Source organism: Marmota marmota, unplaced genomic scaffold (assembly GCF_001458135.2).
Source record: "Marmota marmota marmota unplaced genomic scaffold, marMar, whole genome shotgun sequence".
Taxonomy (NCBI): domain Eukaryota; kingdom Metazoa; phylum Chordata; class Mammalia; order Rodentia; family Sciuridae; genus Marmota; species Marmota marmota.
In genome coordinates, this window is record NW_026000249.1 from 28702066 (window position 1) to 28726238 (window position 24173).

At 38.0% G+C, this 24173-nt stretch overlaps 1 protein-coding gene across 2 annotated transcripts in view; it reads left to right on the forward strand.

The window, feature by feature from the left end:
* Positions 1-14887, forward strand: part of Usp9x (ubiquitin specific peptidase 9 X-linked) — a 108397-nt gene extending 93510 nt beyond the window's left edge. For both annotated transcript variants that reach the window (XM_015488111.2, XM_015488112.2), the window contains exons 34-45: positions 908-1049; positions 2099-2852; positions 3403-3526; positions 4025-4250; positions 4757-4886; positions 8758-8943; positions 9363-9583; positions 9671-9759; positions 10756-10912; positions 11069-11281; positions 11887-11982; positions 13288-14887. In XM_015488111.2, coding sequence (XP_015343597.1) covers positions 908-1049; positions 2099-2852; positions 3403-3526; positions 4025-4250; positions 4757-4886; positions 8758-8943; positions 9363-9583; positions 9671-9759; positions 10756-10912; positions 11069-11281; positions 11887-11982; positions 13288-13425 — 2476 coding nt within the window. In that variant the 3' untranslated portion in view covers positions 13426-14887. The remainder of the gene's footprint in view (positions 1-907; positions 1050-2098; positions 2853-3402; positions 3527-4024; positions 4251-4756; positions 4887-8757; positions 8944-9362; positions 9584-9670; positions 9760-10755; positions 10913-11068; positions 11282-11886; positions 11983-13287) is intronic.
* The last annotated feature ends 9286 nt before the right edge of the window (positions 14888-24173 follow it).

A 24173-nucleotide genomic window follows, 5' to 3' on the forward strand; every position in this document is an offset into this window, starting at 1 on the left:
TTTTTTTTTTTTTTTTTTGTGACACCAGGAGTTAAAGGGTACCACTGAACAACATCCCCATCTCTAGCCTTCTTTGTTTGTTTGTTTTTGTAGGCTAGGTCTTTCTAAGTTGCTGAGGCTGGCCTCAAACTTGCAATACTCCTGCCTGAGCCTCCTGAGTCCCTGGGATTACAGGCATGTGCCACTGTCCTCAGCTTAATTTTTTGTTTTTAGTTATTGATAATATGGCCAACTTTTTGCTCATCTTTTCTGTCGGTCCTCAGTTTGTTTTGGACAGTTTACCAAATTACTTGGAAATGATTTGTGTTCTTTGCCAAATGAAAATGTAAAAGATCATGTTCATGAAGTCAGATCCTTACTGCCTGATCAATATCTGAACTAGTCTTTTTCTTATTACGTGCCAAACCATACATAGAGAGTCCCAAGACTGTATGTTATAGGGCTTTACTTTGCATAATAAAACAGGTCAACAAACTATATAACACAAGCCAAATCCAGCCCATCACCTGTTTTTGTAATATTATTGGAACGTACTCAGTTTTATACTGTGACTCTTTTTGCTACAATAGCAGAATTAAGTAGCTGCCACAGAGACCATGGGACCCATAGTTTCTATCTAAACATATCACTGGTAGACTATAAGGAGCTTAAGCTGTTAAGTCCAAATATATTTGGCTTCAAAACTTTTTTTCTCTAGCAAGTTTGTCATAAAAACAAGAAACCTAATATGTTGAGTGTTTTAAACGACCAAATATAGTGACAAGCACGAGCAAATGATCAGTAAATGTTAGCTATCAGTATTGGTAACATTCTGTGAGTTAGGAGCTTCATTATTATTACATAATAAATATTGCAAATGTAGTTTGCATAAAGTCCTTTTTGATTGTTTCTTAAATAATATCTTTAGGTACGAATGTGAAGAATCTTTTACGACTCTGAATGTAGACATTAGAAATCACCAAAATCTTCTTGACTCCTTGGAACAGTATGTCAAAGGAGATTTATTAGAAGGTGCAAATGCATATCATTGTGAAAAATGCAATAAAAAGGTATGGATTGTCCAGCTTTAAAATAATTATGATGACATTTATCCTCAAAATTCACCCTTTGGAAAAAATATCTACCCTACTTTGTCATAGCAGTAATAGAGAGATAGTCAAGAGGACAGCTGATTTAATGATTTATTGGGCAAAGAAGGTTAAAAAGTACCATAGAGGTGATGAACATGTGGATGATTTTTAGAAGTCATAATAACTTGACACCACATTACATTCTCTTGCTAATAGAGGAAAATGCTTCACCTCTCATGTCCTTTACTTGGAGAAAACCATTAATTTATTTAACCACTTAAGATTTGCCACCTGTGTTTAACACTTGGATTAGATATTTGGACTGATCTAATTAGTTTTTATCTGTGGGAACTTAGCAGTTCTTTGAGGGAGATGATTTCATAGGTAGTAAATATTATATATCTTTTCAGGTTCCCAGGCCCTCTCACCTACAAATTACTGCATTATGTTGCCTTACCAACCACTTAGAGAAGTGTAGAGGTTGCAAAAGCCATACTACTTGCCTGCCTCCCACACCTCTGTGACATGAGACAAGTCACTTAACCTCTTATCCTCATCTTTAAGATTCAGTGGTACCTGCTTGAGAGGGTTGTAAGGATTAAATACGTTACTGTTCGTGCAGCATTTAAAATATTACCTGGCATCTAATTGCCCAATAAATAACTTGTTCTATTTCTTTGGTTTTCTCACACCAAACAACCTTCATTAGAACAACATTAAACATCAAGTAGTAATGGCTAGGTAGTTATGACCGTGTAAGAACCAGGCGAGAAGTGGTGTTAGTATCACTAATTTTTACAGTTTGTAACATCACAGAGGCCATTTCCATGTTATTAATTTTGGTTTACAGTTAAGTCAACTATGGCAGAATTACTTTATGTTCATTATCATGTATTTCTTTACACATAAAAATCCAAGTAAGTCTTAAAGGGAGTTTGATAATATCATTTAAAGATTTGCTTGTTTTTTGTTTGTTTGTTTGCAGTGGATTATAAGAAAACAGCCAATAACTTTCTCTTTATTTTTAGGTTGATACCGTAAAGCGCTTGCTAATTAAAAAATTACCTCCTGTTCTTGCTATCCAACTAAAACGATTTGACTATGACTGGGAAAGAGAATGTGCAATCAAGTTCAATGATTATTTTGAATTTCCTCGTGAGCTGGACATGGAACCTTACACAGTTGCAGGTGTTGCTAAGCTGGAAGGAGATAATGTAAACCCAGAGAGTCAGCTGATACAACAGAATGAGCAGTCTGAAAGTGAGACTGCAGGAAGCACAAAGTATAGGCTTGTGGGTGTGCTTGTACACAGTGGTCAAGCAAGTGGGGGACATTATTATTCTTACATCATTCAAAGGAATGGTGGAGATGGTGAGAGAAATCGCTGGTATAAATTTGATGATGGAGATGTAACCGAATGTAAAATGGATGACGATGAGGAAATGAAAAATCAGTGTTTTGGTGGAGAATACATGGGAGAAGTGTTTGATCACATGATGAAGCGCATGTCATACAGGCGCCAGAAAAGGTGGTGGAATGCTTATATACTTTTCTATGAACGAATGGACACAATAGACCAAGATGATGAGTTGATAAGATACATATCAGAGCTTGCTATCACCACAAGACCCCATCAAATAATAATGCCATCAGCCATTGAGAGAAGTGTACGGAAACAGAATGTACAATTCATGCATAACCGAATGCAGTACAGTTTGGAGTATTTTCAGTTTATGAAAAAACTGCTTACATGTAATGGTGTTTACTTAAACCCTCCTCCAGGTAAGTGTTGAGAGTTTGGTTTCTTAATAATAAAGAATAATTCATACTTGAAGGGTTTCCAAGCATTGACATGTTTAAGTTCATAAAATATTGATATTTTTAAGTGGGTCTAAGTTTTTGCTTATTTTAAGGTCACATTTAAGATGGCTGGTACCTTTGAGCAATAAATTAATTGTTTGGAGACAGGAAGTTTAGTTTGTTTTAAGGATTTTTTTCCTCGCTGATTTGAAAATGCTTTCATGAGCTGCTAAAATCAAGGAATAAGAATTATTTCCTGGGGTGGGGCCGTAGCTCACTTGGTAGAACGCTTGCCTAGCATGTGTGGGGCACTGGGTTTGATCCTTAGTACCACATAAAAATAAGGTAAAGGCATTTTTGTGTCCATCTGCTATAAAAAATACTTTTTAAAAAATTGTTTTCTAAGTAGCAGGAAAAGGGGTATTTAACAGATTTAGGACTTCTCATGAATGCAGACTTGTTGGAAAATGGGGCTTGAAAATAGAAATTTGATTTTTATATATATATATATATATCTGCATTTTATTTATAGGGCAAGATCACCTGTTGCCTGAAGCAGAAGAAATCACTATGATTAGTATTCAACTTGCTGCTAGGTTCCTCTTTACTACAGGATTTCACACAAAGAAAATAGTCCGTGGCTCTGCCAGTGATTGGTACATTGCTTTGACTTTTCATTCCTAGTATACTGACATTTGATTTGGTTCTTTAATAGAACTTCTTTTACTTTTTCCAAACCATGAGGATCTTGTTTCAATTTTGAAGTGTGTTTAAAAAAAAAAAAAAATTCTTGGTAGCAGTGGTGAGATTAGATTAAAATACTTAGACTAAATATGGCTAGTTTTACTTACTCATCCAAGAGTAAGATGTTAAGGAAAGTGGGGGCTATTTTGTCATGGAACGTTAGAGTAGATTTTTCAGAGTACAGTGCAAACTTTTGCTTATTTTTTTAAGTCATTGAGAAAAGACCCAAGTCATAGTATTCACCTATCCGTTTAATGTTAGTACTAGAAGCAACCATTTGCTGCTTCTCTCTCCAGCAGTAGAGGCCTTCACTTTTTTTCTTTTGGTTCATAGAGATCTATCCCTTTTGTATATGAAATAAGTCAAATATAAGCCATATTGATAGTCATAGATATTTTTGTTTGTTTTAGGTATGATGCATTGTGTATTCTCCTTCGCCACAGCAAGAATGTACGTTTTTGGTTTGCTCATAATGTCCTTTTTAATGTTTCAAATCGCTTCTCTGAATACCTTTTGGAATGCCCAAGTGCAGAAGTGAGGGGTGCATTTGCAAAACTTATAGTTTTTATTGCACATTTTTCCTTGCAAGATGGGCCATGTCCTTCACCTTTTGCGTCTCCTGGACCTTCTAGTCAGGTAATTGTACAGTTTGCTTTCTAATGATTAAATGCTTACCAAAGAATAATGTTTGCTAGAAGTTGTAGTCACAGGCTTATGTTCATCTCTTTTGATATGTTTACTTCATATGTGTGCATACACACAGAATCTAATGTCTCAAGTTCTGTGAAAACTACTATATGGAAATGCATTAAAAGGGGCTGGGACCTGGGTACAGTGGTACACACCTATAATCACACTGACTGAGGATAAGGCAGTAGGATTATAAATTTTTAAGACCAGCCTAGGGAACTTAGATCCCGTCTCAAAATGAAAAAAATAAAAAGGAATGGAGATGTGGCTCAGGTAAAGTACCTCTGAGTACAATCCCCAGTACCAGGAAAAAAGAAAGAAATGAATAGTGATTACCATCAACCCTTTCAAATAGTTTGTGTAATCAGTTCTTCCATAAATTTATGCTTGTGTGAAGAGAGTTATACCTGCACGTTGTTGCTGAGAAACAGCTACTGTTTTATATTTTACAGGCTTATGACAACTTAAGCTTGAGCGATCACTTACTACGAGCAGTACTAAATCTCTTGAGAAGGGAAGTTTCAGAGCATGGACGTCATTTACAGCAGTATTTCAACTTGTTTGTAATGTATGCCAATTTAGGTAAGAATTTAGGTTTTCATAATCTGTATGTTATATGGTGAAATCGTTTAGGTCAATTGATCACATATAACCTAGTTTAACGTAGAAATTTTGTACAGGAAACCTTATACTTTATAGTAATTCATGTGTTCCTGCTCTGCATTAGACACAGATGAGAATCTTATGTCGTCACATTTTGTCTCCTAAAACACTGCCAGATTCGGCTGCTTTTTGAACATACTCATTTCTAGGCCCCAATCTCACACTGATTGAATCAGAATTCCCAAAGTTAATTTATGGAATCTATATTTTATAAAGGTCCCTAGATGATTGTAGTACTTCCCAAGTTTTGAATAGAGGTCTACATATAACTTTTTCTTGAAGTAAACAAAATTAAAATGAGGGATAGTATAAATATTCACTTAGCTGGATGTGGTGATGCACGCCTGTAATCCCAGCAAGCACTTTGGAAGATCACAAGTTCGAGGCCAGCCTCAGTTACTTAGCAAAAAGTCTGTCTCAAATTTTAAAAAACATTTTTTTAAATGACTGGGGATGTAATTCAATGTTAGAGTGACCCCTGGATTTTTGTTTATTTATTATTTATATATTTCATATAAATATAAAATTCCCCTCTTGCCTCATTTAAGGGACTAGATGTAGCTCAGTGGTATAGAAATACTCTTGCCTAGCCTACATGAGGCCCAGGGTTCCACTCTAGCACCACAAGAAAAACTTAGGAATTTGCTTAAATTATTCTATTGTTGCCACTATATGACAGCTGTCCTTTTCAAAGTAGCCTACTCTGACATCACTATATCATTTCTTTTCATTGGTTACTGAAATTTACCTAAAAGTTTATGCTATACTTGGTTCTACTTTTTCTATTGTATTTTGATAGCAACCAAATTTTTCTGTTGCTCCCCCACTAGATTGCACAATAGCCCTTGGTAAATGTTTGTTTGCTGAATGGATGGGTGGTGAGGAATATCATAGAATATATTTTCATTGTTATTTGGGGCGGGTGTTCTGTTTTGGCCTAGGGTAGGTAAATTTCTTATGATTATGATTGAAATTATGAAAATTACTAATGAGATGATAGTGTTCTGATCCCAAAATGATTATTGAGACATTCCAGTTAAAATCTTAGTGATGATAATATTTATTTGGCCAGTTTAGGAACTGATCTATCCAAAATTAAGTTCTGTACCCAAGCATCCCTGTCATTTCCCGTGTTTTCTGTATGAGCTCGCTCTGCTGATACATGGCCCTTTTAACATCAGGAACATTTTACTTTCCGTTTGTCTCTGTAGTTGATCATCTTTTCCCTTACCTTTCCATACCAGAGGCATTTGGTATTTGTAGTTGAGAAAGAAGAGGAAATATATTACACAAACACTAACTAGAATCTGTATTTCAAACTTAGAAATTCCAAATTTAGGCATTCACAAAAATATTATTCTATTCAACTTCCCCTTTAGATATTGCATATTCATAAAGCACATATCATTGTTCACTAATAAAATTTCCCTGCTAAAGGCAAATACAGGTCTATAAGCCTCAATATGAAGCCCTTAAGAACAGATATGCTGGGATTGGATTGTGGCTTATTGGTAGTGCACTCGCCTAGCATATGTGAGACCCTGGGTTTGATCCTTAGCACCATATAAAGATAAGTAAATATAAGTATTGTGTCCATCTACAACCAAAAAATTAAAAAAATATATTTTTATGTGATTCAAAATTGCTTGGGTTTAAGAAAAATAAGGCAGTGCATATGCCATATATAATGTATCTGAGTCTAAACAGCTCCTTATAACTAAACACATTAATATTCCTGGAGTAAAATGTAAATGAGAGTTGTATGTTTATTAAAACATAAACGGGGGCTAGGGTTGTGGCTCTGTGGTAGAGCGCTTGCCGAGCATGCATGAGGCACTGGGTTGGATCTCAGCACCACATAAAAATAAGCAAAATAAAGGTATTGTGTCCATCTACAACTGAAAATATATTTAAAAATAAATGGGACGGGAGGGGGAAGACTGCAAATAGCCTGTTTTCAGTTCAGGCTAGGTTTTCCTACCAAATACATATTTTTGATACCAACTTTATGAAAGAAATTTGATTATAATAAGAACTTTTCTCAGGATTTCAGATAAGGGTTATAGATGTGAATTTATTGTGTTAAAATAGTCTACTGTCTTAATAGGATATGGAAGCAAACCAAAATGTAGTTGCCATTAAGTTAAATATGTTCATGGTTATAATAGGGAAAATATAAAGTACTATGGATGTGCATCTTTGGGGTAGAAGATTTAATGGGGAAGTTGACATGGGAATTCCTTACCTGAGTTTTCCATGCAGGGTGAACAGCAAATACAAATACGTGGAATTAACTTGGTGTTGCTCGTTGTCCAATGACAGTTGTTCAGTCTATTTAGAATTGATATAGTATTGGCAGAAGTGGTGAACAGGAGTCCCTGTTCATGTTATTCTGGCAAGCCTTGTGAAAGAGGTCTGGCTTATATTTTGAAGCATTGATGATGAGCTGTTGTGGGTCTCTGAACAGACATGCCTTCTAGAAAGATCTACAATAGAGTAGGACTAGAGGTGGTTAAAATGAACTGTAGACAAAAGATCATTCTGGCCTATACTGCAGAACTATCATTGAGAGGAATACAAGTAGATTCTAGTACTTGATAAAGAGAGTCTGTGGCATTTGGTGATTGGATATTCAGGGGAGGGAGCATGAAATAGATGTTAACAATGATGCCCAGGGGCTGGGGTTGTGGCTCAGCAGTACAGCACTCGCCTAGCACATGAGAGGCCCTGGGTTAGATCCTCCGCACCATATAAAAATAAATAAAAAAAACAAAGAATGATGCCCAGGATTCCAGTTTGACCAACTTGAAAGATAATAGTGCCACTGAGTTGGGGAAACTCCAGAGGAAAAGCATGGGGGAAGAGGATGATTTCAGTTTGGGCAGATTCAGTTTGCGCCTGTGTGACACCCAGTTGCCTGAGCAATTTAGTGAGACTCTGTCTCAAAAAAAGAGCCAGGGATGCCGTGCACCATGGCGCCCACCTATAACCCCAGCGGCTCAGGAGGCTGAGGCAGGAGGATTGCAAGTTCAAAGCCAGCCTCAGCAATTTAGCAAGGCCCCAAGAAACTTGTTTGAGACCCCGTGTCAAAATAAAAAGGGCTAGGGATGTGGCTCAGTGTTAAGCGCCCCTAGGTTCAATCCCTGGTCCCCCCCAAAAAGAAAAAGAAAAAGCCAGGGATGTACATCAGTAATAGAGCGCACCTGGGTTCAATAACCAGTATTGCAAAAAAAGAAAAGAATAAAAGATGGGAGCAGGAAAAAGGTAGTTAAGAATCTAAGAAGGAAGTAGTTACAGTTTGAAAACTGCTCTGTTCCTTTACCTCATGAAGGGAAATAAAAACCAAATTGGCATGAATTTTGAGGAGTGAGAAAATGAGAAAGTAAACCAAATATAAGCATCTTTTTCAGGAAGTTTGCAGAGGAAAGAGGAGAGGCAATTTATAAAAAGTTCTTATTTCTCCATTTAATAGTTATCATCCCTATGATAAAGGTTGCCATCTTCGTCAGTCCTTTTGGGCTCTCAGGCCCCAGAAAGTTCATGTTCCACATAGCCCAGTATAACCAGAAGGTTATAGTCATGGTTGCTGTTTATCAGTTTTAATATTTAAGTCTAGTTATACCTAATCTGTGAATTTTCTATCCCAATTTAAGTCTGAATGCTAAGGAAATGTAATACACTTCTGACATAAGAATTTGATAGACCTATTGAATACTATCTTTTTTATTCGCAAAGCCCTTATCCTAATGCTTTTCTTCCTCTCTTCCTTCTACCGTCTCTTTCACTGTAGGTGTGGCAGAAAAGACACAGCTGCTCAAACTAAGTGTACCTGCTACCTTTATGCTTGTGTCTTTAGATGAAGGGCCAGGTCCTCCAATCAAATATCAGTATGCTGAATTAGGCAAATTATACTCAGTAGTGTCACAGCTGATCCGCTGTTGCAATGTCTCATCAAGGATGCAGTCTTCAATAAATGGTAAAGTAGAAAGCCTCATTCTTCCCAATAATTTTGAAATATTGCTGGGCTATATAGCACTTGATCAAATGTTAATTCTGAAAATGTTTAAATACAAAATAAGAGTCTGGAGGAAGGTCCATGTTTGGAAATATTTTTGAGTGCTTATACCTTTTTCACATGTTTAACAGGGAATTCTTTTCTGTCTGCTTGCTACTCAAGTTGACACTTTGTTTATGGCATACTTAAAGAGTTAACTTTTTGCATTATGTCATCTTGGGATATCTAATCATGGTAACATAATATTCATTGTGCTTAAGAAACATGATTTATGAAGTTATTTTTCAAAAATAAATTCACAGGCTACCTTTATGGTGAAATCAGTGTATTATTATTACAGAAAAGTTTATTAGTTGTTCATTGCCAAATCTACATTCCAGGTAATCCTCCTCTTCCCAATCCGTTTGGTGATCCCAATTTATCACAACCTATAATGCCAATTCAGCAGAATGTGGCAGACATTTTATTTGTGAGAACAAGTTATGTGAAGAAAATCATTGAAGACTGCAGTAACTCAGAGGAAACTGTCAAATTGCTTCGTTTTTGCTGCTGGGAGAATCCTCAGTTCTCATCTACTGTCCTCAGTGAACTTCTCTGGCAGGTTAAAGGAACATATAAACATTGATAAATCTCTGTGATTTGATTTGTTATTCCTTTAAGTTGTTCACTCTCTCTGGCCTGTTTTTAGGTTGCATATTCCTACACCTATGAACTTCGGCCTTATTTGGATCTCCTTCTACAAATCTTACTGATTGAGGACTCCTGGCAGACTCACAGGTGGATACTTGTTTTCGTTACTGGACTACTTATATGTGCCTAGGTGTTAGACATAATTGCAATAGTCACCACTTTAGAGTCCTAGTGAATATTTTATCTTAAAAAACTCAAAAACAGCTAGGTGTATTGGCATGCACCTATAATCCCAGCTACTCAGGAGGCTAAGGCCAACCTAGGCAATTTAGTGAGATCCTGTCTCAGATTTTTAAAAAGGGCTGGGGGTGTGGTTCAGTGATAGTGCTTGCCCCCAGCATGATATTTTTATTTTGTTTTTTGTTGTTTTTTTGTTTGGTTGGTTTTTTTGTTTTTTCTTCTCGTTGCCTGAGTTTCATACTTAACATTCTAACATCATTTCTTTGAATCAAATTTTTAAATTATAGTCATGCATACTGATGGGGTTTATTGTTACATATTTATACATGCACATAATAGAGTAATTTGACCAATATTACTGCCCTATACTTCTCTTCCTCCCTCCAGCATAAGCATTTGGTAAATATTTAAGTTCATTGATGATTCCCTTGAAGTTTTTTAGGATTAGTTTTAGAATTAGTTGCTTGAAATATTTGGTTACTTAAAAGTAGTCCTTAGCAGTCTATAAAGTCGTTGTGGACACTGAGGTAGTAAATAATAAACTGTTACTCCTGCTAGGAAATTGGTTTCTTTGAACCTCTGTTTACATTTTTATCCACCTATCAGTATAACATACATTATTGACTAACATTGAGCTTGCAAGCCAAGCATGGTAGCATATAGCTATAATCCTATAGCTATTTGGTAGGCTGAGGCAGGAGGACCACAAGTTTGGTGCTAGCCTGGACAAATTATTTGATACATTTTCTCATCTGTTCATGGGCATAATAACAATACCTATAGTCTAGCATTAGATTAAATGACTAGATCAGACATTAAATATGTGGTATGTAATAGGCAATAAATATAAGCTGCTATATTAGATTTTAGAAGTTTTAATCTTATATTCTGCTTCTCTTTCAGAATTCATAATGCCCTTAAGGGAATTCCAGATGACCGAGATGGGCTGTTTGACACAATCCAGCGCTCTAAGAATCACTATCAGAAAAGAGCTTACCAATGTATAAAATGTATGGTAGCTCTCTTCAGCAATTGTCCTGTTGCTTACCAAATCCTACAGGTGAAGATTTTTTATTTTTCTGTAGAGATCTGAATCAGAATTAAGGATTCTATCTTAAAGAAGAGAGTCCTGAGAATTTAGGGTTTTTTGTTTGTTTGTTAAAGTTTGAAGTGTTCCAAGTCCTCTTACATATGTGGTTTTTATTTTCTTTTGAAGGGTAATGGCGATCTGAAAAGAAAGTGGACCTGGGCAGTGGAATGGCTTGGAGACGAACTTGAAAGAAGACCATATACTGGCAATCCTCAGTACACTTACAACAATTGGTCTCCCCCAGTACAAAGCAATGAAACATCAAATGGCTATTTCTTGGAGAGATCACATAGCGCTAGGATGACACTTGCAAAAGCTTGTGAACTCTGTCCAGAGGAGGTAAAAAAAGCCACCAGTATGCAGCAGATAGAAATGGAAGAAAGCAAAGTAATTCTTTACTTTATAGGCCAGTGTTTATGTATTAGCAGTAGTGCTTAAAAAAAAAAAAAAAAAAAAAGTTGAAGTTTTTGTTTGTTACTGTATGTTGTGTTGATTCCAGTTCCTTTGTTTATCTGCAGTAAAAGAAGTTGTTAATGGGTTAGTTTTGTAGGTTTTAAAATTTTATTTCAGGGCTGGGGATGTATGTAGCTCAGTGGTAGAGTGCTTACCTAGTATACACAAGGCCCTGGGTTTGATCCTCAGCACCATAAAACCGAACAAAAAAAATATTCTGGACGAAGTGAGGCACACCTGTAATCCTGGCTACTTAGGAGGCTGAGACAGGAGTGTTGCAAGTTTGAGGCCAGCCTCAGCAATTTAGCAAGACACTATCTCAAAATAAATAGGACTGGTGATGTGGCTCTGGGCTAGAGTGCTCCTGGGTTCAATCCCCAATACCACAAAAACAAATACGTAAATTTTAGTTAAAATAGAAAAGGTTAAAAATGAGCTTGAATTTGCCTTTATAATTTCTTTTTCTTTCTTTTTTTTTTTTTTTAAATTAGGAACCAGATGACCAAGATGCCCCAGATGAGCATGAGTCACCTCCCCCTGAAGATGCCCCATTATACCCCCATTCACCTGGATCTCAGTATCAACAGGTAAACAGGAGTCAGATATTGGTTTTAGTCTCTAGAACCAATTCTTAGGCTTAAATAGTGGCCAAATCTTTTATGACTGAAGTCATGGAGGGATTGTCTAGGGGACATGATTAGAAGAGAAATGGTGAGAGTGGGATCATGGTGCCCATTTCAACTGGCCCCTGTGGTAGATTCCTCATCACATAGGTGTCCTTCTGATACTGGTAATTTACTTGGTAAATCTGTGTATTCATTCATGTCAACATAAAATGATAACCATTGCTTAGTGCAAAGGATTAGAACGATATTTCCTGTTAGGCTAAGTCTGCAGATGGATTCTGATTCAGGTATGGTGATGAAGTAAGGGATCCTTGGTTACTTAACCCTAGATTTCAGTGAGTGAGAATTGTTAAGGAAAAAAAAAAATAAGGATTTGGCAGTTTTCCAGTGGGCGATGGACAGTGGTACTTGAACAGGTATTAGAGTCTCCTAGAGGGCTTGTTAGAGGACAGGGTGCTAGACCCTGCCCAGAGCCTCAGGTCTCCTCCCCCTACAGTGTGCTGTTCCCCACTGCTGGTCTAAAAAACTGTTTGAGACACATGTAAGTCATTCTTTCTTAGGCTTCAAGGTATAAATAGAAGCATGCCGAATAGTTAAGAAGTGCATATTCAACACAATTATTTTTGTATTGCAAATGTATAGAAAATAAAGCTTAAAATCTTGGCTTGGCTGGTGGGGATATATAGGAGAACGAGTGCCTATAGGGTTCTGGCATTTCAAAAGATTAACCAAATCCACAGGAGAAAATTACTTGCTTGACCCTGAGAATGCTCATATTAAGCACGCTTGGTTGCTTTATTATCTTCTTCAACATTGTTTGGTTCTCACTAACATTGTTTTGTGTTCGTGGTTATTGCGCCTGCAGATCTCATATCATGGGCAGTCATGTGTTTCACACTAAAAGTCACTTTGGGCTGGGTGTAGTGGTGCTTTCCTATAATCCCAGCATCTTGGGAGACTGAGGCAAGAGGACCTCAAGTTTGAGGCCAGCTTGGGCAACTTAGACAAGTAAAAATAACTTTGGTCAAAGATTTATACAGAGCTACACAATCATCACTCTTTTGAGGGGGCCTTGTGCTTTGTACTTACACTAGCTTTTTTTCTTTCAAACGGGTTAATTTTTTCACTATTAGTCTTAAGTGTATTTAAAGGATAAGTCTCAGAAATGAAAGAAATCTTTACATTTTCACAAACTTGAGCTTGTGATTTTAAAATTTGTTTAGCCTGGGGAAAATTTTAACACGCACATCTCCTCTCCCCTCCCAGAATAACCATGTGCATGGACAGCCATATACAGGCCCAGCAGCACACCACATGAACAACCCTCAGAGAACTGGCCAACGAGCACAAGAAAACTACGAAGGCAGTGAAGAAGTATCCCCACCTCAGACCAAGGATCAGTGAAATGCACATAATTAACTGGTTCCATCAAGACTGTGCACCCAGGCCTTACAGTCCAACCTTTTTCTGTGTCTGGCTAATATTTAAAACTAGAAAACTATTCCTAATCAACATGGAGTGAAGAGTTTATTCACTGTCTTATCTGCAGAAATTTGCTGTCAATATATAACCCGCCTGCAGTGGAAAGTGTATAGTGTTTTGTAATAAATGGCCTGATGCTAATGTGTAAATGGCAAAGGTGTATATAGTATATTAATGTTTGACTGTTAATTCTTAAGCAAGAAACTTTTTTCTTGATGGGACTCACAGATCTACAAAAACTACTACAAAAGTTAATTTTCTTGTTATACCCACTGCACTTTGCAACCAGTGTTGCCTGCCTCTTGGCAGTTGGATCAACTCCTTTACAAAAACAAAAAATAAACCAACAGCAACAAAACAGCCCATTCATGTCAGCCACACCAATAGTTTCATGTTAATTCTTTGCCACTGAAGTCAATTTTAACTATGAGCAATGTAAGGCTGGTAACCTTTAAATTATTTGGTTGATGTGGAAAATTGGTGATGTAACATTGTTTCTAGATCTTTTTCATTGCCTTTTTATTCTGATATTAGGTTAATCACTTTGAGGCTATAATTATGCTGTAACATTTAGCATGGCTTCACACCACGTTAGTGTAGCCAATGAGGAAAAAACTACCATAACGACTGCAGTTGTCCGGAAGTGACAGCTGTGTTGCTCAGAGCTTTTCCTTCTTACACCTAGAATATAAAATAAAAGCAAGGGGAGAAATGTGACAGGCAGTTTTCAGTTGCACTTATGTTCTTTCTCATATTTGACAGTTCAGTCTTTGGGTGGGATAAAGAAAACTTAAGTATCAGTAATAGGAATTTTAAAAGATTTTTTTTTTAATATGCAAAAATTTGCTATGCCAGGATGCTGGAGCATAATAGAAGACTGTATTTGGTATGCTTGTTTTTGTTTCTTTGGTAGAGATTATTAGGTGAGTCTTCTAAAACCTTTCTTCTGGATCCCAGTAATGTGGAAGTCGTCAGAATCCCACAGTACTTGGAGTACCTCTGCATCAAGATGTCTGACTGATTTTTCTGCTCAGTCACAATTTTACTTGAAAGCAAGAATTGTCCTAGCTCATTTTCCATTATTCCAAAAATATTAACGTTCAAAGCAGGGTCTAATTTAAAAAGAAACTACTGGTTAGTTAATATAATTGAAGTATCACAATTTCAGAATAAACATTTGATTAAAGTAAGGAACTCATCGGTTAATACTGTATTTAAAAGAGAATTGGTGACTTGAATGTGTGTAATTTTTTTGGAACCTGTCTAAAAACCAAATACCCCTGCAAACAGATACAGCCCACCCTATTCTATTTAAATATTTTGCTGTTTTATTTTATAGAAATTATTTTGCTGAATTCACAAATAGAATTTGATTTAAGAAGAACTTTTTGTCTTGTGGTGTGTTTTTGGCTTTTTGGTTACTTTTTTGGTCCTGTTTTTGGTTTTGGTTTTGTTTTTTTAAGGACTGCATATTAAAATTCTGTGCATAGCATGCATAGCCATGGCACTTAATTCAGGATTTCAGTTAACATTTTTGTGCACAGAAAGATCTGACCTTTGGCCCTTTACTAAAGACTGCAGAGAGCCTGGAGCAGTGGCGCGCGCCTGTAATCCCAGCTACTCGGGAGGCTGAGGCGAGAGAATCGCAAGCTCAAGCTGGAGGCCAGCCTGGAAAATTTAGCGAGACTCTGTCTCCAAATTAAAAAATCAAAAGGGCTGGGGATGCAGCTCAGCGGTAGAGTGCCCCCGGGTTCAGTCCCCAGTCCCCCAAAATTAAATACTTCGAGAAAACAGAATGTTGACACTGTAGAAGTTTCCTAACAATCAATCTTGTACTTTTTGTATGTTTTTTATATACATGTATATTTAATGAGCACAAGCTAGGTTGTATTTTTTAAAATTCAGTTAATGGGAAAAAGTTTTGTCAAAAGGCAATAGTTGGAACTGAACAAAGCAGAAACAAACAGCATTGCATTATTTTGTGATTAAAAGGGGCAGGTATTTAAGATAAAGCTTTGGGTATCTTATTTGCAGTACTCTAGTAAATCTGTGCTTCTAGGTTTTTCTGTAGTATTAGGAATTTTGACAGCAGATAGTTTGTTTTTACTTTAAGTATGTTACATCTGAATTTAAGTTTGTGTTTTTTCTTCTGTAGTTTGCAGAGCTGGGGATGGAACCCTGGGCCTCACGCATACTAGGCAAATGCTCTACCTTTGAGCTACATCCCCAGCCTGAATTTGTTTGAGCAAGGGTTGTACAGTGTTTGCGATTCCAGTTGGTAGTTTAACTTAAAAGTTAGTCACAAGCTTTCTCAACTAGCAAAGTAGGTTAACTTTATTTGGAAAAGTTCCTATTATTGTTAATGATACCATCTCACCATCTGAGATGTGATTTTAAAATTTCCTGGTCCTTAACAAAAGTATGTAATGGGCTTAATTTAAAATGTAATGACTTCCTAGATGAGAAAAAACTTGACATTTTAAAAGGCTGTGAATTTTTCTCTCTGGAGGGAGATCCCAACTTTGCTTTGAATTTACAAGCCGCTCCCCCCACGTGGTGCCAGGTGAGGGCTTGAGAATCATTTTCCCCTCTCTCCGAGGAAGAATGGCCTGTTTTGTGACCAGGAGTGAGGGAGAGCGAACAGTTATTTTTGTTTGTGCAAGTTATTTTCTGTATTTACCTCTTAAGTATTAGTGTAGAACGGCAAATTTTAAGATGCATGTTATCGTAAGAGCAACCATAGTGGTGATTTCTGAGGTCTTTTTCTGAACACACGGCACATTTTCAATTTCAAGTTTTCAAAAGTGCCTAAAGGTTATTTAATTCTCCCTCAGATGATTTTTTTGAGCCATATACTTCCTACTTTAAATGTTTCTTGCAGAATCACTAGTCTTCCTTCAAAAGAGATATTCCTGGAACTCAAAATGGCATGATTGCTCGCATAGAAGACAGTAGAATCTGTTAACGTAAAGACTGAAGATGTTTTAGTTGTAAAACTGTGTGAACTAGGGGTTTGCCCTGCTGGATCTAAGTATTTCAGTGTACAACTTGGTAAGAACCGTATTGCTGCTGTTTCTAAGCCCTCCACCAACCAAAATTTTCATGTTCAACATGGTAGAGGCAGAAATAACATAATCATATTTGGGGACTTTTCTTTTTGTTGAATTTTTCTCGGTCATCATTTCCCAGCCTTGCGTCTTTTAGTTATGATGTATACAAACTTAGAATTATTAAAGTGTTTTCTATTTTTTTCATGATTAACTTTTATTAGTGAATGATAAGTCTTTAATCCTCTCAGTGGTTCAAGCGATGAGCCTTTTTTATTTGAATTGTTTGTAAATGAAAACCACAGTTTGTGATAATTCAGATGAATTCAGAATAGTTTTGAGTTTTTTATTAGTATTTTTGCAGCTTACGTTCTCCCATGAACTGTTTTACTTTGCCGGATTTTGTGGTTAATTTGGTGGCTATATCCTGCCTTATTTAGAATTATAACTGGATAAGAAAATTGCCTTTTCATTTTAAGTGCCCACTTTTGGCCTCCAGTTTAAAGGTACTACATACATGCTGCCGATATAGGAAGACAACACCCACTCCCCCGCTTTGTGTTACCAAGAAAAAGAACAGTACTGATTTCGCAGTAGGGCTCAACCAGAATTGGTCCTACACCTCCGTGTTTTACCATTTGAAAACAAGGTTTTGGGTGTGATGAATCACTACAAGAAGTGCTAAATGTATTAAGAACTTAACTGCCAATTGTATTTATAACAGTTATTTCATGCTTGCAGAAATGTAGCACTTTTCCTCCAAATTGATAGGTGTAAGAAAAGGTGGGGAGAGGTACACCACATTTTAAAGTCACGCGTGAGTGCAAATTTTTATTTTGAAATCCAGATTCCCAAAAGGAAATTTCACCACCCAACTCAAAATTCCTAGCCTTTTACAAACCAACAGACTGACATAAAGATTGTCCACAGTTCCTAAGATTTAGCACATATACAAAAATAAAACTTTATAAATTAAATTTGGGTTTTCCTTTTATTTATTAAGACTTCTAAGTTCAGAAGGGAATTCTCCGCCTTCCACTCCACAAGTCTAGGGATCAGACCCAGGACCTCAACACCCCATTGAAGGAAATTTTTTTAAGGGAACTCTGCCATGTTTTGGTTGATCAAAGTTATTCCTACCTAAGCAGTTCTGAGATTGAGTTGTGATCTAATTGCTGACCTAGTCCTTTCTTCTAAAACCAAGATTTAAAAGTTGGGTGTCTCAAGAGTTCTTTCAGATCTGAAATAAAAGCCAGGTCACATATTTTGAGGCAAGTAATAGGAGGAAAACATTTCTCAACATGCCATCTGCTCTTGGTATCTAAAAAGTAACTTGTCATGTTTCAGGGAACTGGGACTTCTCCAGACATCTGTTGGTGTTTCCCTAAAGTTGGTTTACTTCAAAGAGTACCGCTAAAGAAATATCCCAATTTTTTATCTAATTTTATTGATAATTTTCAACAGCAGGACAGGCATGGGGGTACACACTGTAATCCCAGTGATTTGGGAAGCTGAACAGGTGGATCAAAAGCTTTGCTGGCAGCCAGATGTGGTGGCGCACCCCTGTAATCCCAGGGGCTTGTGAGGCTGAGACAGGAGTTCAAAGCCAGCCTCAGCAATGGCCATGCACTAAGCAATTCCGTGAGACCCTGTCTCAAACAAAAACAGGGCTGGGGATGTGGCTCAAGCGGTAGCGCGCTCGCCTGGCATGCGTGCGGCCCGGGTTCGATCCTCAGCACCACATACCAACAAAGATGTTGTGTCTGCCGAAAACTAATAAATAAATATTAAAAAAAAAAGTTGTCAAAGGCCATCCAGGTATGATGGCACACACCTGTAATCCCAGCGACTCAGGAGAGTCTGAGGCAGGAGGAGGAGTTCAAAGCCAGCCTCAGCAACTCAGACCCTGTCTAATAAAAAAGGGCTGAGGATGTGGCTCAGTGGTTAAACACCACTTGGTTCAATCCCTGGTACCAAAAAAAAAAAAAAAGTATTGAGGCCAGCCTCAGCAACTTGGACCCTGTCTAAATACGAAATTCACTTATGTTTCATAATGTATCATACATAGCCTGAGAATAATTTTCTACAATATTCTTAAGTGGCCCTATGATTTACCTTAGGCATTTTTCCCCAGTGCCAGGGATGGAACCCAGGATCTGGTGTATGCTGGGCAAGCTCTACCACTGAGCCACACACCAGGCCAGAAACTAAAATTTCAGACTCATCAAAAAGTTCGCTATTTTGCGGGGTGCCATGGTGCGTTCCTATAATCCCAGTTGATTTAGGAGGCTGAGGCAGGTGGATTTCAAGTTCAAAGCAGCCTCAGCTACTTGATGAGATCCTAGCTCAAAAAATTAAGTGGGCCAGGGATGTGGCTCAGTGGTAAAGTGCCCCTGGGTTAAATCCCCACTCCCCCCTCCATCCCCTGCAAAATTAAAACAATGGTTTAAGACATTCCATTTAAATGTACCAAACAGAAACAATCAGTGGTAGCTGGGCGTGGTGGCACATACCTGTAATTCCAGAGGCTGAGGAGGCAGTAGGATCACAAATTTCAAAGCCAGCCTCAGCAGCTTAGTGAGATCCTGTCTCAAGAAATAAAAGTCTGGGGATCCTGGTTGAGTGCCCCCTGGATTCAATTTCCATTTATATATATATATTATGTGTGTGTGTGTGTGTGTGTGTGTGTGTGTGTGGTTTTNTTCGTGTGTGTGTGTGTGTGTGTGAGAGAGAGAGAGAGAGAGAGAGAGAGAGAATACCTAGGCATGGTGATGCACCCCATAATGCTTGTAATCCCAGTGACTGAAGCTGAGGCAGATTTGCAAGTTCAAGGTCAGCCTGGGAAGCTTAGGGAGACCCCCTGTCTCAAAAAGGGCTAGGGATGCAGTTCAGTGTTTGAGTGCCACGGGATTCAATTCCAGTACTGCAAAAATAAGTTGAGCTTCACACTGCTATCCTGTTGAGAGCCACAGCCAAAGGGGCCCCAGCAAACTTCCAGCTGCCAGCAAACTTCCAGCTGCCAGCTGATGATTGGCTCACAGAGGCCCCAGCAAACTTATAGCTGCCAGCTGATTGGCTCCTCTGCAGTGATGCTCATTGGGGCTGTTTCCCCGCCCTTTCAGACCATGGAGCTGCTCATTGGGGGACTTTTTTGGCTCTGCCCACACAACCCAGCCAATCAGCCTCAAGAGCAGGAGGAGTGGTGGGGTTGAGAGGCTTGTGGGAAGCCAGTGGTGGCAGTTGGGCTCTGAGGGAATTCCTGAAGAGCTTGTGTGGTGTGGCGTGTGTGTGTGTGTGTGTGTGTGTGTGTGTGTGTGTGTGTTCTAAAAATAAAGTTCGTTTCTGCTTGACAAGTGGCTCGTGAATTGTGCCCAGCCAGACTGTGGCACTATCCCTCACCAAAAAACCTGGAGGGGGTGACCTTGCAAGACAGTAAGAACTGTATTTATGTTCTATTTTTTTTCAATTGTATAGATGGAGAAAAGTTCAAAACGGGCGCTTTGGAAATGGAAAAGAGTTTTTATGGAGTCCTTTGAAGGGACTGTGTTGCATGAGGAATGGAAATATATTCTTAACAGAATTATGCCTCTCAAGTCAGGTTAACTTGCTTGCCATTTGGTCATGTTCTCATCTATTTCTTCCCCCTACCATTAGAATAATACATATTCCTTTGGAGTTCAGTAGTAAGGATAACTTTGATTGGGTCTTTTTTTTTTCCAGTACTGAGAATTGAACTTTATATTTATTTATTTATTTATTAATATTTATTTTTTTTTAGTTTTCGGCGAACATAACAGTTTTATTTGTATGTGGTGCTGAGGATCGAACCCGGGCCGCACGCATGCCAGGCAAGCGCGCTACTGCTTGAGCCACATCTCCAGCCCTGAACTTTATATTTATATTTTATTTTGAGGCAAGGTCTTGCTAAATTGCCAAGACTGACCTCAAAACTGCCATCCTCCTGATTCAGCCGCCTGAGTCCTTGGGATCACAGGCATGCACCACTGCACCAGGCCTGGCTGCATCCAATATTTTAGGTGGACCCAGAGAGAAGGAGGCATTTTGATTCATGAAGGTTCAGAATCCCCTTCCCTTCTTGCCCACCTAAATGTACTGCCTGCACAATGGCTGTTAGGGAGAGGAGACATTTGGAACCAGGGTGCCAAGGAAGTAGGTCAACATAGGGCATGTATGGTGTTGAGCGAGAGCCCATCATAATCCATTTTCCTAAGGTGTCTAAATGCTTTGGATTGTCCCTGACAAATTTCTTGATGTATAAATTAGTATGTTCTCTTGGGTAATACGGAAACAAGTTTTTCAGGTTGTGCTTAAAAAATAAGAAACATATATAGTACCTACTTACCTTTGATGAATAAGTAGCCTCTTTATTGAAAATATTAATCAGTAGTATTAGTAATTAGTAATCTACTTTCAGAATGTTTTCTTAAGCATTTATGATGAATCCTTCCAGGGCTTTATGTAGATTCCCAAGAGGTAATGTTAAACATCACTTATTTAGGAAGTCTTACTCAAAGATGAAGAGTACAAATGGACTAGAAAGAAATTTAAAAGCTAAAGCGAAAAGTCAGTTTTATTTTTTTTAACATTTTTTAGTTGTAAATGGACACAATATCTTTATTTTATTTATTTGTTTTTTATGGGGTGCTGAGGTGAGGATCGAAGCTCTACCGCTGAGCCACAACCCCAGGCCTTAAGTCAGTTTTAAATACCAAGCTCTTAGGTTGTCCTTAGCCTTTGCTATTATTGCTCCAAGAATTTTTTGTTTTTTGTGGGGTGGGAGTCAGGTACTGGGGATTGAACTCGAGCACTGAGCACTGAGCCTCATCCCCAGCCCTATTTGTATTTTGTATTTTATTAGAGACAGGGTCTCACTGAGTTGCTTAGCACCTCGCTGTTGCTGAGGCTGGCTTTGAACTTGCGATCCTCCTGCCTCAGCCTCCTGTGCTGCTGGGATTACAGGTATGCACCACTACGCCCAGCTCCAAGAATTTTTTAACTAATAAAAAAGCAAAAACCACAAAGACTTGCACTAAAATATAAACAGGTTTGTCTTTCAATTATCAACACAGCATTAGACTGTAGAAATAGGCTGCTTATACTGATGTTAGCCAATATCCAATTCTCATAAGCCCATTGTTACACAAGGAATGCAGGCTGGAGAAGAATGTTAGTAGAAAAGTCTTACCAAGTGTGATAGAAGTGGCTACAGGATGTATCTCTCATGCTGTGTTTTTGTCTCTAGAAAAACTGGTTATGTGGGTAATCAAGAGCAACAGGTTTGGGGGGGCAGTAATAATTTTATCAATATGCAATCCACATTTAAGCTGTGGGGGCGGAGAGTGTTGGGGATGGAACCCAGGGCCCCCTGCATGCTAGGCAAGTGCTCTACCACTGAGCTACACTCCAGCCCCACATGTAAACTTTTACTTGACATTCTGCTACCCAGAAGTGTGAGGAGAGATGGTCATTACAAAATCAGAGGTTGAAAAGAAAGAAGTAGCCTAGCACCATGGTGTGCACCTGTCATCTCAGCAGCTCAGGAGTCTGAGGCAGGAGGATCAAAGCCAGCCTCAGCAACAGTGAGGCCCTAAGCAACTCAGTGAGACCCTGTCTGTAAATAAAATACAAAATAGGGCCGGGGATGTGGCTCAAGCGGTAGTGCGCTCGCCTGGCATTCGTGCGGCCCGGGTTCGATCCTCAGCACCACATACAAACAAAGATGTTGTGTCCGCCGAAAACTAAAAAAAATAAATAAATATTAAAATTCTCTCTCTCTCTCTCTCTCTAAAAAAATAAAATAAAATACAAAATAGGGCTGGGATGTAGCTCTAAAGACCCAATCTTAGATGTCATGATGAAAGCAAGCCAGAAAACATGCTTGATAGAAAGCCAGGGGCAGGGGCTGGGGTGTGATTCATTAATACAGTATTTACCTAGCACATAATGAGGTCTACCCAACCCCCAAAAGAAAAAGGAAACCCAGAGGTTGTCACAACATTTTCCTGGTTATTATTTATTAGCATTCTGTACTTGGAGTGACTTTGTGAACCAGGGTGGGCATATAATGTTAAGTGTGCAGCCAGGCACAATGGGCACGCCTTCAATCCCAGCAAGTTGGGAGGCTGAAACAGGAGAATCTAAAGTTGGAAGTGACCCTCAGCAACTTAAGCCCTGTCTAAAAGTCAAAAATAAAAAAGGGCCAGGTACAATGGTGCATGTCTATAACTCTCGGGGCTCAGAAAGCTGAGGCAAGAGGATCACAAGTTCAAAGCTAGCCTAAGCAACTTAGAAGGGACTAAGCAACTTAGCAAAACCCTGTCTCAAAATTAAAAAATAAAAAAGCTGGGGATGTGGTTCAGTGGCTCAACTTGTATGCATAAGACCCTGGGTTTGATCCCCAGCACCACCTAAATAAGTAAAGTTAAACTATTATAGTACTGAACCCCAGGGTTGAATCCCTGATACCCTCACTTCCAAAATAGTACATGGAAAACAAACTGCAATTGACCAAAAATTGTCCCATAAAATTTACCTCAACACATTTCAAAGAAGAGAAATCATTTAGCCATGTTTTTTGGCCATAATAAAATGAAGCTAAAAATCAATGGCCAAAAATTAACAGAAAATTCTCAAATATTGGAAAGTTAACTAATACACTTAAATAACTCATAGATTAAATAAATTTTAAGGAAAATTAGGAAATATTTTGAACTGAAGTTTTAATGTGTTATATAAGTGAAGCAACTGAAAAAAGTCAGATAATTATTAACCAGAGTAGATGTCAACAAATGTTTTCTGTAAAGAGAGAGTAAATATTTCAAGTCTCTATCAAAACTGCTAAATTCTAATATTATAAAGCAAAAGATGTTCTAGACAACAGGTAAATGAATGAGCCCAACTGTGTTTTGATAAAATTTTTTTGCAAAGAAAATATGACAGGCTGGATTTAACCTTATTTACAGACTAAAAGAAAAACTAAAATTTGAATGAGCAAAGAAATATAATCAGAGTATACTGTTTAGCTCAGCAGTGAATTAAATACATATAATATTAATATGGTAAATGCTATTGATTTAAGCAAAAGATGTGATTTAATTGTAATATGAGAAGTGGTAAAGGAAAAAGAACAAAGCTTCAGCTCTCAAGCAGGAAAATAGACTGCCTAATTGTTAAATCAAGAGATTGCAATAAAAGCATATTTTATTTTTTTTTTAATTTTTTATTGTTGGCTGTTCAAAACATTACATAATTCTTGATATATCATATTTCACACTTTGATTCAAGTGGGTTATGAGCTCCCATTTTTACCCCAAATACAGATTGCAGAATCACATCAGTTACACATCCATTGATTTACATATTGCCATACTAGTGTCTGTTGTGTTCTGCTGCCTTTCCTATCCTCTACTATCCCCCCTCCCCTCCCCTCCCCTCGCCTCTTCTCTCTCTGCCCCCTCTACTGACATTCATTTGTCCCCCTTGTATTATTTTTCCCTTTCCCCTCACTTCCTCTTGTATCTACTTTTGTATAACTCTGAGGGTCTCCTTCCATTTCCATGCAATTTCCCTTCTCTCTCCCTTTCCCTCCCATCTCTCATCCCT